Source organism: Platalea leucorodia, assembly GCF_965183815.1.
Source record: "Platalea leucorodia genome assembly, chromosome: 1".
NCBI classification, from domain to species: domain Eukaryota; kingdom Metazoa; phylum Chordata; class Aves; order Pelecaniformes; family Threskiornithidae; genus Platalea; species Platalea leucorodia.
In genome coordinates, this window is record NC_138823.1 from 103,496,683 (window position 1) to 103,509,412 (window position 12,730).

At 35.5% G+C, this 12,730-nt stretch overlaps 1 protein-coding gene across 4 annotated transcripts in view; it reads left to right on the forward strand.

Annotated features, from left to right (window-relative positions):
• The window catches only part of ATP9B (ATPase phospholipid transporting 9B (putative)), a 169,238-nt gene that overhangs the window by 20,685 nt on the left and 135,823 nt on the right, over positions 1–12,730 (forward strand). For 3 of the 4 annotated variants that reach the window (XR_014228195.1, XM_082312136.1, XM_082312138.1), the window contains exons 3-5: positions 3,455–3,605; positions 8,223–8,336; positions 12,047–12,155. Coding sequence is in view for 3 of the 4 variants with exons in the window: in XM_082312136.1 (XP_082168262.1) it covers positions 3,455–3,605; positions 8,223–8,336; positions 12,047–12,155 (374 nt within the window). In the remaining variant the exon portion in view is untranslated. The remainder of the gene's footprint in view (positions 1–3,454; positions 3,606–8,222; positions 8,337–12,046; positions 12,156–12,730) is intronic. The other variant, XM_082312137.1, reaches the window with a different exon arrangement.

The following is a 12,730-nucleotide window of genomic DNA, read 5'->3' on the forward strand; positions in this document are numbered from 1 at the left end:
CTTTTTATTTTGTGTTAGTTTACAGCCGGATCAATTTGTGGATCCGGTTGACCCATGCAGTTGCATGAGTAGTTGTGTCAGCACAAGGGAAGGGGCAAGAATCCACACCTCTGTTGGGGGAGGAGGGTGGTACTCGCCATTTCAGCAGCAGCAGGTTCACAGCCATTAAACTGATTTTGGAACCATGACATAGAAATACTGCTGTTCATTTTGCTTTAAAGACAAATTTAAGTAACGATCAAGATAACTTGATTTTTTTTCAGGCGTGTATGTTACTAAATAACAGGGCTGAATTTTGAATGTTTAACTGCAACACTGTTACAATTTTTACAATAGAATAATCCTTTGTCACTATTTAAAAGGGATGGGGAAAAGTTGTTGAACAGGCTTGTATTTTTAACAAAAATAAAATGCATGTTTACATAGGATCAAACCAAATTGATGTCCATCCCATAGTGAAAGCTTCAGGGAGGAATCCAGCATTTAAAATTGAAGTGTTTTAAATGTCAGCTTGTGAGTATTGGTGTAGTGGCATTTCCATAACAAAGTCAATGTTGCTTTGAATGATTTTACTATTGCACAACTTCTAGTTTTTCTTTAAAAAGAGCCTGCAACTTTGAATTCCATTTGTTCCTTGGCAAAATCAGTTTGTAATAGGCCTGGGGTAATGCAAGCTACAGCCAAGAACACTTGAAGTGGCACTGTGGTGATGTAAGCTAACTATTAGCCTTCCTTCCCTGCATATTTGTGTGTTCCATCATGCTGTATTGTGGAAAAACAGAATAGGAAGGGACCTTAAGAAGTCATCCAGTCGATTCCTTGCCTGCACAGGATGAATTACACCTATCACTTATGTCTGATCTAACCAGATCTTAGAGACCTGCAGTGGTAGCAATTCCAGCCTCCTTAAGTGTTTCTTTCCACCCTAGTTGTTAGAAGCATTTACTCAATGTCTATCCCCCCTGCCTTATTTATTTGCCACGGTTGAAGTCCGTCATTACTTAATCATGGTGGATGTAGAAAATAACTCTCCCTTTCCCCTTTGCAGCTGTTTCTTACATACTTGAAACCATATTAGGTCCACACTCAACCTTCTCTGAACAATTCTGTTTCTTTTGGTGTATCTAGTAGACAAACCTGCGCTGCTTTCTAGACCTGTAATTGTTTTGTTGCTCTTGTGTGTGGTCTTTGTTTTCCCAAGTGGCCCGTTTGTTGAAATTTCATATTCAAAATGGTGTTCTAAGCCAAATGAGATCGTGCTAGCACTGGATTGAGAAAAAAGAATACATTCATGACTTGCTAGCAGTACGCCTGTCCACGCTGACCAGATATATGCCTTTTTTTGCACATGTATATCATTCTCATGCAGTAACTGAGTCCTTCTGTTCTAAGCTGCCATCTACTAACTCTTTTTCAATTCTGTATTTGTGTAGTTGATTACTTCTGTGCAAATGTACTACATTGTGCTTTTGCCTATTTAACTGCATTCTGTCTCTTCCAGGTAGTAGTTTTTCCAATCTGTCAAGACAGCTTTGAAATCTCATCTCCTCTTTGCGTGTACTCCTCTCTCTTCTAGCTTTTTGTTGTCTGTAAAATGAAATATTTGATAGTCAATTACCCAGTAAGTTCTAGATAAAGCTTTGCAGAACTTCACTGAAATTATTTTGGATTTATAACAAGCTACTCTGCAATTATAAGTTTTCCAAGTGTGTCAGTTCCAAGAATATGTTCTTTTACTTTCCTTATGAGAAATATCCTGAGAGCTAAGCTTTATTAGAGACATAGAATCATAGGATGATTTGGGTTGGAAGGGACCTTTGAAGATTGACTAGTCCAACCTCCCTGGCCATGGGGAGGGACATCTTTCATTGGATCAGGGTGCTCAAAGCCCCAGGAGTCGAGAGGACATGTACTCTCAAGCAGTAGTGCATCTGGCTCTTCTCAGAGGGAAATTCGTTCCATTTTAGAAGTTACTCTTGACATGTCAGTGTTTGCTATGACTTTGTTTTCTTTCAGGTGTGTACAAATACATACAAATAGGTTAGCTATACAGAATTCATCCAGGAAACAATGAATTTTCCTCTCCTGTTCTCAGCGAAATCCTTTCTGTTGGTTTGAATACAATTTATAAGAGCTTCCTAATGGTTACTTTTTTTTCCTGCATCAAAAATATTGTCAGTATATTCACAGACCTCACTAGAAAATGTGTGACACTTTCCTTCACCTTCAACTTCACCTGCTGATGTAGCTGAAATCCACTGTGACCAGCTAGGGCTGTGCTTCGGCTGCGGTAGGTGCTCACGGAAGGCCTGTCTGCTCAGTCGTCCTCATTCACTTGCCTAAAACACTCCCAACATGATTAAGGCACCTCCCCCAGTATTAAAAAATGCAGAGAAATTCTCCTTTAACTTATGGGATTATAAAACAAGTATATACTGCATATAAAACAAGTATATATGGCAAACCTGCTTTTGTTTCCACACTACCAGTTCTTTCCAACCCATCTGTACTCATCTGTGTTAATAATCTGCCCCTGTGGATAGTCCTAGCAAGTCTTGGGCTGATTATGTTATGTGAGTTGAGTTGCATCCATGTTTGTTTCTTGTTTTATTGTTGTTAGTAAAAAGTCTGCTGAGCCTCACAGCCTTTTGTTCCTCCTACATGGTGATCTCATCCCATCATTCCTGTGTCCTTGGCCAAATTGCAGTTGTTTAAAGGTGGCTGTGAGCTCTCTCTGTCTGTCTCATTGCACACAGTTTAAACCCTCTTCAGCAGATTGGTAAGCTGGTTAGGCAAGGAGGCTCTTCCTTCCTCCTGTGAGCTGAAGTTCACCATTGCTGATCATTGTGCGATCTGCATTTACATCGTTGGGTTTTTTTGGCTGAAAACATTTGACAGTGTGGCATTAGGTATGCTTCCCTGTTATGTCTGCTATAGGCAGTCTTATGGAGGAAACTAAGATTTACCAATTATGTGGTAATTGTATACAAAGCTGTTGAAATTTTTCTAACTTTATCTAACAGAAGCCTTATTTCCTCTTCAATCATTAGCATAATTTCAGTATCAGTAATACAAGATAAAGAGTTGAGCCAAAGGACTGTAAGGTATGCTGGATCAGTTAATTATTTAACGGTGGGAGAATTTAGTCACTGCTAATGCAGACTTGTATTAACTAGAATTTTTTGAACCCGTGTCAAATGAAACTTGTCGTCATTTTCTTAGGCTTTCCTGTAAAGAATGTGCAAGTTTTTATATATGTATATGTCTGAATGAGTTGAATACTGTGTAATTGCCCTAAATATTACAAGTCAACATCATGCTTGCTTGTTTAGATGTGGCAAAAATTGTTAAGCCTGTTTTTCTTAGGTATTTGCCTTTAGGGTTCCAGGTTTGGAAACAGTAATTGCATATAGTAAAGTTTAGTTTTAAAGTAAACAATTGTTTTTCTTTTCAGTTGTTCTGATTGGCTCATAAACATTTGTCGAAGAAAGAAAGAGCTGAAGGCTCGCACAGTGTGGCTTGGGTGTCCTGAAAAGTGTGAAGAAAAATACCCCAAAAATGCCATAAAAAATCAAAAATACAACGTCTTTACCTTTATACCTGGGGTAAGGCTACTAACCATTTCTTGGTGTTGCGCTGACTATATGTTCTGTAGTGTTTTTTGACAGTTCTACAAAAGATAATTTTATTTACCCAGATTCTTATTTTTCTTTTTACATTTACCTCAATGTCTTCAATTAAAATCGACAGTTGAGAGCAAGGATGCTTTTTTTTTTTTTGGAATTGTTTTGTTTTCAAAGGGATATTTACTAAAGTGCAGTGTGTATGATTGAGGGGTTGGAATTCAGTGAAGCTTTAGAAATTTGAGATGAGTTTCCTTGCACTTTTCTATTCATCATTAGAAATTTGTAATCCTCTTTTTAAAACAGAAGCACTTCTCCACAGTCAGTTGTGAAAATACTACAAAGCACTGACTTCAATTGAGAAATAAGTAGTTGAAAATCACAATGTACTCCCATAGATATTTTCTCATACTCTCTGCCATTGAAAGCATAATAAATAATTTATTCTGAAACGGGGAACTCCTTAAAGGACAAAACCAACCCACCTCTTCAGTTCATGTGACAACAAGTAAGGCCTAGTTTAGTAAACTAGTACTTCTCAGAGTTGTAGTTCTTATTGCAATTTTAAAAATAGTGATATCTCTTTTGGTTTTGAACACAATTCTTCAGACAATACTTTTTTTGTGGAGTGGAATTTTTGTCACTTTTATTTTCTAAGGAGCCATATTGTGTCTTAATTTCAATTTTTTGCCTATGATGGTCACAGTGTATATAAAGACAAAAGAGACATTACAGTTTTGTCTAGTTCATACTTTTAAAAAAAATTTGTTATAGTGAAATACAGCAGTAGAAAAAACAACTTTTGAAGCTTCAGTAGTTAAAACCTGAAAATGTGTGCTGCTGTAATAGAAATTTTACTAGAATGCTTTTACTCATACTTTTACTAGTATCGTCCAAGAATCCTGTGTCCTGTTGCAAAAACTGAATGTCTTCTACATTTGAATACAGACATGCTTTGTCTTAAATTTTTTATTTAAGTGATCATGCTGGTTTATAAGAGTATTGATTCTATTCTTCTGGCCTCTTTCGTCCAATGACTGGCAGGTGCTTTCTAATACGTTTCTTTATTAAAACAAAAAAAATTAATGGCTTCGTAATTAAGACTGATCTCCTGTCAAAGAAATAGAATGTCAGTTATCACAGGCGGATAAAATATTCTCATCTCTAATAAATAAATAAAGTAAATGTTTTCTTCCGAAGTTTAAATTATTAAATACGCTGAAATTGGTTAAGCCACATATGCTTTCCTAAAGGTCACAAAATTCATTAAGCATATAGTAAGCCATTGATTATTGTGACTAGAAATCTGCAGTGTAGATTACAAATCCTGAACCAGATTCATGTTTCCTATAGGGATCAGCCATAGCTTGCAATTACCTGTTGAGAGAAAGAATGTTTGTTCTTTTTTGATCTTTTGAAAATCTTGGTTTTTACAGTATAGACAGAATCAGATTTTTATTTTGGTGGCAGTATTTGGAAGCTCAGTAGTAACTTCAAAATGAAGTGAGATGCTAAACTTAAAGCCCAATATTGGTGAAAATAAAATGTTTCTGAAGTTCAATTTTAGACATAAATTAACACATTTCATTGATTAGAAATACTATGTAGCTATCTGATTTTTATGCTGCTCCACTAGAAGTAATTTGTAGGGAACACAGTTGTATTGGTTCCAAACCCATAAATGTAACTAAGTCATAAATATTGACTCCAGTGATTTACTCTGATTGAAATTTTCGTCATGTGAAGTTTTGTCTTCTGTTTAGAGCTGTATCTTTTTTAACATTGCAGCTGGCAATGGGTAATATTCCATGATTTCATATCAAAACACAAGCTTAAAATAATGTTTAGATTAATAGACTTTTACTGGCTAAAACAGCTGTAACATTCCCAAAATATCATCTAATTTCCTAACATTTTTATATAAAATACTTCCTGCTTCTACCTTTACACCAGTTTGTTCAGTTTCTGTTTGCTATTTCATGTACATCTTGGTACAGCTGCTTAGGATTTTTCTGTAAATTTCCATAAAGAATATCTTCTGTGATGGGCAGGTTTTTAAGATACCTCTCCTGAACTTCAAAGCAGTAGTCTATTTTTTTTTATCAGTTTTATGTAACTGGAGACTTTTCAATTTGCTTAACTAGACTGAAGTGTTTAGCTTTGTATTGAATGAACTGTCAGTGGTCTGCCAGGATTCAAAAGACTTGTAGGAAGGTGCTTTTTAACTCCCCCCTTCTCCTGCAAGATGGGTGCTCTTGCAGAGCTGCACCTCCCAAAGTACTCTGTGGACTTTTCTTTGACCTGGTGTATCAAGTCTTTGTAAACAGTTAAACATATTGCTAGAAATGAGCGTATGAACTTCATCAGTATTAACATAAGGTACAGCTTCAAGCTGAATTAGCTTCATTTTGGAAGAATGCTCCGACTTTCCCTGCAGCTTAAAATTTGACGCTTTATGGCTTTACAGTTTTTTTTGGTAAATAGTGGAATAGAATTCCATGCTTTTGAAAAAATCTTCTGATTTGAGGCTGTTTAGGTAGCCTTTAACTGAACAGTAATGTAGCACTCTTGCAAGAAACTGGCAATTTTGAGGTACTGCTACTTTGTTGTGCCTGCCAGAAAGACACTTTGAAATGAACTTCCCTGAATATTTTTTCCTAAGGCATAAGTTTTTACATAATTTTGAGTAATAATGTTGGACTGATAAGAATAATAAACATCTGTCCAGTAACATCAACTTTCATGTAGGATTCATTGTAATATTAACTGAATTGTAAGATTAAAAGATGGAGACACTCTTTAAATGTGGCTTTTTGATCTATCTTGAATCTTTTAGCTTTGAAGCTATTGATTATCCATTTTCTCAAGTCTCAGTGTCCCAAGTTCAGTAGCCACTTCTGATCATCCTGCTGGAGGTGCCATGTTGTCCTGGCCTACTAAAGAAATATGTGCAGTCTTTGAAGATTCAAAATTCTATAAAATGAATAATGTTCTTAGCGTTGTAATTATAACTAAAGCAATGTTGAGAATATGCACTTACTGAAGCAGTGCTTTTAATTACCGGAGGAATCTCTGCATCTGTCATTCCTTTAGAATATGGGACAATGTGTTCTGTGAAAAGGTTACGGTGTCTTCACTTAAAACTTGGACAATTATCTTGGAGTTTAGATCAAACCTTTCATTTATTAATAAATACATCTTATGTACCGATATTTATTGCAAAATAATGTTTTGAGAAATTTAATGCTGAGTGTTTCTTCTAAATTACCTCAAGAGCCCATGTTATTCTGTTACAAATTTTTTGTAGTTTAAACTTTCTGAAAACTTAAACTGTGGTTGCTTTTGTAAAAAGCTTGTCTTGCTATGGAAACAAGAATACCGCCTTATCCGAGGTTTCCACACGATAGCCATTTGGAAAGAGAGCAGTGTTGCTTACCCTTAATCACTGGATCTTTTCTGTAGTGTTCATTTTACCTTCCTAAACAACATTTATTCTTGAATATTGAGTAGTTTCACTATTTTTAAGAACAGTGGGAAAAGGTAATTTTGAAGGAGTGCATCTGACTTCATGGTAGCCTTAGTCCCTTTGAGAACCAAAGGCCTTCAGAAAGAGGGCAGATGAGTTGTAGAGCTTCCAGCCCTGAAAGTGGAGAGACTTCAGTGCCTGTGTTGGGGAGAGTGTGCTGAGGGAACATGGTGAAAAAAAGTAACAAGGAGCACATGTATACTGTTTTCTGTATGTGCTGCAGACAGGGCTGAAATTTTAGGGTATTCTCACAGTGATGCAGAGCAGCATGGTATAGCCTGCTCAGTTTTGTTACTCTGTAGAAGTTCAAATAACAAAGACTAGGATAATATTTTTGTAAATGGCTTCTGTTCATTTGATACCAATGATTTTTTTTTTATAATTATTATTTAAGGCCAGGATATGAAAATTTTTAAGACAAAAAGACATTGTGAGACAGATGAAACAGAATTTAAGTATTAGTGCTTAAGGAAAAATTAAGATTTACTTTTAGTGCTGTATTTTTAGGAAAAAAAGTTTTAGCAGTTAAAAATGAAAACTTAATGTTCAGATACTCACGAACTTATTTTGCTTTTTTATTGATACTATTAAAAAAAAGGAAATTTTCAAAACCTGTTTGAACTTACAAACATAAAGGGAACTTGTGAATATAAAATTATTGCAAGATGCTTCGACAAACATTTGAATTCTGTTTACTGTTAAAATTTCGGAGTAAATCTTTGCACAGTGATCTTGATATATTTAATATTTGTAAAGATGGAGTTCACGTAGTCCGGTTTTCAAAATATCAAAAATTTAGCAAATTGCTTTTTCAGAGTGAAAAGAGGCATTAATATCAAAGGGTTTTTCTCAACAAAAATAGCAGTATAATATTAAAACAACTTATAGTGCATGTAGTAGTTTGAGATATATATATATACACAGCATATTGTGCTACATAGTACTATATTAGTACCATACATAATAGTATGTCATATAATGGTTTTATATCCACTATCATGAAAAAGTGAATTTTGTGTACATTATGGGTACAAATTCTAAGGCATTTATCTATTTTGTGTTTTTCATTTTAGGTTTTATATGAACAGTTCAAGTTTTTCTTGAATCTCTATTTTCTCGTCGTGTCCTGCTCACAGTTTGTACCAGCATTGAAAATAGGCTACCTGTACACATACTGGGCTCCTCTGGTAAACAGAAAAATACTACTAACTAGAAGTTTTGTTTTTTTAACTTCAGAAGAAAAGTTCACGTATACATACACTTCATATATTTGCATCTGGTAAACTGCAGTGATTAAAATATGTAACAGAAGTAAAATGCTTGCTTGAAATTACAGTGTTTTACAGCAGATACTCCAGAAGCTGTTGTTTACTCCCTTCCACCTGCCCACCACACTCCTGCCCCAGAGGCTGGAGGCCGTTTTTGTTAACCAGCTAGTCTGAGTGAGTAGTGCTCCTGTCTGGCTGGTAGTCACTTGAGAGGTTTACAAAAACAAACCAAAAAAACCTCCAGCTAGTAGAGAACCTTATTTGGTAACATAGGTAATTTGTGTGTTTAAATTTCTCTCAGTTTATTGTTATTGGCTCACTATTTTGTTTTCAGGCGAGGTCAGAATTGAAAGCAGAAATTTTTTGCATTCCTTCTATATTGGTTTTGATCGTGTCCTTTTTTCACAAAAATGAAGATAAAATGTTTTAAGCCATGGATAAAGCAGGAGGAAAATGCATCTTGAAAATAAGTTATACATTAAACATGCTTTTCCTAATTGATTGCCCTGCCAGTTGGACTGGCTTCCTTTCAATATGTTTTTTCATTATTGAGCCCTCTGCAGTATTTTCTTGGGAAACTGTTCAAACCAGTTGCTTCTGACTCAGGTTTCCTAAGGTTTGAAAATTGTGTTCTCTTCAGAGGAAGCCCTTTTGATAGTCTGCCAGCTATATTCCCATGATTTGGAATTCTTTTCTTGTTTGTAACCAGACCATTACCTTCTCTTTCATCTTCCTCCTGGCCCCTCCACCCCAGGTTTAAAAGCAAGGCAGGAAGAACAAATGCTTTATTTTCTAAATTTATTAAAAAAATGGCATTTTTCAGTAGCATTTATTCTCAGTGGTATTCAAGAGGAACAGTGACATGCTGACTGCTTGAGTAAAGGTCATTCTTAACAAGTCAATAGAGTAAATATTCTGGATTGATTTCATTGTTTTAATTGTTGCAACATGTGTCCTTTTAAGTATCGATAAATGGAGAGACTGTCCTGGAGGTTCTTCACACCTCTGCTTCCAGACAACTTTTGGCTTCTGCTGCAACAAAAAACATTTCCAAGACAGAAAGCTTGTTCAACAGTGGGATTTGAAATGGGTATTTACAAAGGTCTTTGCTGCTGACCCAGTAAGAAAAGATAGAAGTCAGCCTTGTCTGGAAGTTGGTCTCTTCACAGTGAAGTGCTGTATACAGCTCTATACGTTAGTGGGGTAGTAAGGAAAAAAAAAAATCGCTTAGCATCTCATCCCTGCCCAAAGAAGGGAGAAAATACTGTATTTTGCAAACACTGGTAATCTGTTCTGTATAGACGTGTTTGTCTTATTCAAGGGTATTTTGAATGATGTTTCCCAGTTTTCACAGGCAGCTTGAAAATACAACAGTATCTCAGTTAGTGCTAGTGGTACCCGTTTTTGCTAAACTCACTTGTTTCTACTTGAATAGCTTTTCTACTAATGATTAACCTCCAGGTAAAAGAGATTAATTGGATGTTGAGTAAGGCGCAGTATGTATGATGAAAATATAAAACATTTAAGTCAGACCCATTGGGCTGTCTTTGTTGCTTAACAGATAAGTTTGGTTTTCTTCGAAGAGCATGTAACTGCTGATAAATTTTCAGTAATAATCAGAGGAGTAGCTATGACATGGCTTGTATTTTCTCTCAAGATTTTAAAGGAAAAGAAAAACTGTTCAGCCTACTACTTAAAAACCAACTGAATAGAAGTCGAGTATGTGCTAAAAGGTTGTTTTTTTTTTTTTTTTTTTTTTTATGCTGGTGTGTGTGTAGGGTTTGGGGGTTTTTTGGGTTTGCTTTGTTTTTGATTTTTGATTTTTGTTTTTTACTTCAACAGTTTTTACAACAAACAGACATAATACACTTAGATCAAGCACTGGAGTTCTTCAAACAAGACTGTATTTTACTGGTTTGTTGTTATTTGCACAGTAGGAAGGGGACTTCTTTTGTGTGGAACATACAAAGGATGTAAAGCATACAAGTTTGATAGTAAGCAGTATGCTAAAGATATTTAACTGCTTACAGTTAAAGAAAGATGACAGGGGTTTTTGTAAGATGAGCTTCACAATTTCAGCTCCCCTTTGGAAAAGTATCAAGTCCCTTTGAGCAAATGAGGAAAAAGGGAAATGTCTGTCTTAAATTGTTCCTCATAGTTATGGTCAGCTGTACTGAGCTGCCCAGCAAGGTATGGTGACTGCTAGGGGAAATTCTTGCAATTAACACCTTGCATTCGGTGCTTTGATTACCGTCTAGTTAATGAGATGTGCAAATGGCAAATATATTTGAAGTTGTTTCAAGAGTGCCTTTTTTATGCTGCTAAAAGATCTATAGTGACAAAGCTCATGAAAACGCTGCTGCTGGAAAAGGGGAAAACCCTACTTCTCATTCAGTTATGCCCTAGGAGTGAAAAGGAATGCATTTTGCAAAGGCACTTTTTTGTTCTACGGATTTCTAATGTAATTTTTGTAGCTGATGTGGACAAACAAGAAGTGTTTAACTATAAGGTCGCAACAGAGTAAGCCTTGGAATTTTGGGCTAGAACTGCAAAACAGGCCTTGCTATTGAAAAGGAGAATTTTAGTCAAGACTCCTTTAGGAAGACTCTGCACCTTCATTCCTTTCTTCTTGCTGGGAGGTTAGGGGAAGGTTGGCCAACTGTTGGACTTCAGCAAGAGAAGTCTAATGGTATAAATTTTCTTCTATAGAAGGAAAGTATTGGTGGGTGTCTGAAGCTAGATAGATAATCTAGAACCTTATCTGCTAGAGGATTTGTGAATATTTGAATTTTTTAGCCATCTTAGTTACAGTAATGATAAGATCCCTTTACTGTTGAAAATTTTATTTCTCCTTCACTGATGGAGAAAGACTGAGCACTTGAGTTTAAGAAGCCAGATGACCATATCTGAGGAGGTTTACAACAGGAGAGAGGAAACTCTTCGGTGCTTATCCCTGAACTGTTCTGTGTTCTTCTTAGCTTACCATCTTTCGTGGCCAGAGACCATCTTAGTTGCATGTAGTGCACTCTGCGTTTCCAGCAGAAGCTGCAGTGGCGCTATCCTGTGAAATCAGCCAAAGCAGTTAGATACTTAGCTTTTCAGAACAACTCCCCTTTTTCTTTGTCAATATTTGTGACGTACTGGTAAATAACTACATTTAAGGTGGCAAAATTAATTAAACTAGCCATCCATTTACCTTTTCATTTCTGTCTGTTAGGAAAAAGGCAGTGAACTCAAAATTAGAACTGGAGACTTCTTAAATTTTTGGGTTTTGGTAAAGCCCTAAAATTTGTGGAAGATGGGGAAATATGTTTATTGAACTACAAAGGCTGTCTTTAGCTCATCCAAAGCATTTTAATTTGTTAAATTTCAAATTATATCTAAATTACATGTATTTGGAGATGTAGTTATTCTAATTATATTTGTACAATGTACAAGTATGATTTTCCTTTTTTTTTTTGACTAAACCAAGATGATATTTTAACAGATTGAAGAAAACGCTAAAATCCAAATGAGGGAAAAAAGTAAATATTCTAAGTACATGTTCTTGCTCTGTATAGTGTTCCTACATGTGTATTTCTATTCTAGCACTTTGAGAATTCTGAATTGCATAATTATATCTTTAACAGGGATTTGTTTTGACGGTCACGGTGGTACGGGAAGCCGTTGATGAATTTCGACGTTACAAGAGAGACAAGGAAATGAACTCACAGTTATATAGCAAGCTGACAGTACGAGGTTAGCAAAACCATTTGTATAAATCCTTAAAATATTTCATCTTTTTCTTATCTATACATTTACAGACTTTCAGTTCAAAGAAATAACTAATAGTCTCAAGCTGCACTATTCAGAATGAAACTGATACCGAACCAAGTAAAGTGCTTGATTTCCCTCAGATAAATACGACTGTTAAACTTGATCTGTTTAAGAAGTGGTGTAAATCTTTTGTTGTTTGTAAAGGAAAGGTGTATATATATATAATTGTATATACTTTTGAAGCGTTCTGCTGTTTAGTACTATTATTTCAAAGTGCAGTTCTCCTCTGAAATTGATACCAAACAGTAACTCAGCAACACTGTCATCTATATATCAAGTGTATATAGGAAATAAGGGATCAGTAACTAAGAAATACGATCTAATTAAAATTCACTAGAGCCTTTCAAACTTGGTGGATATATTTGTGCTTAAGAAAAGGAAGATGTCTTGTCAGTCAGCTTCAGTATCAAAAATACTGGTTTCAGTTTTTGCATATAATTTGAAATCTATATGATCATGCATTAGAAACAGCCAGTTTTCTTTCCAGAAATTAATAA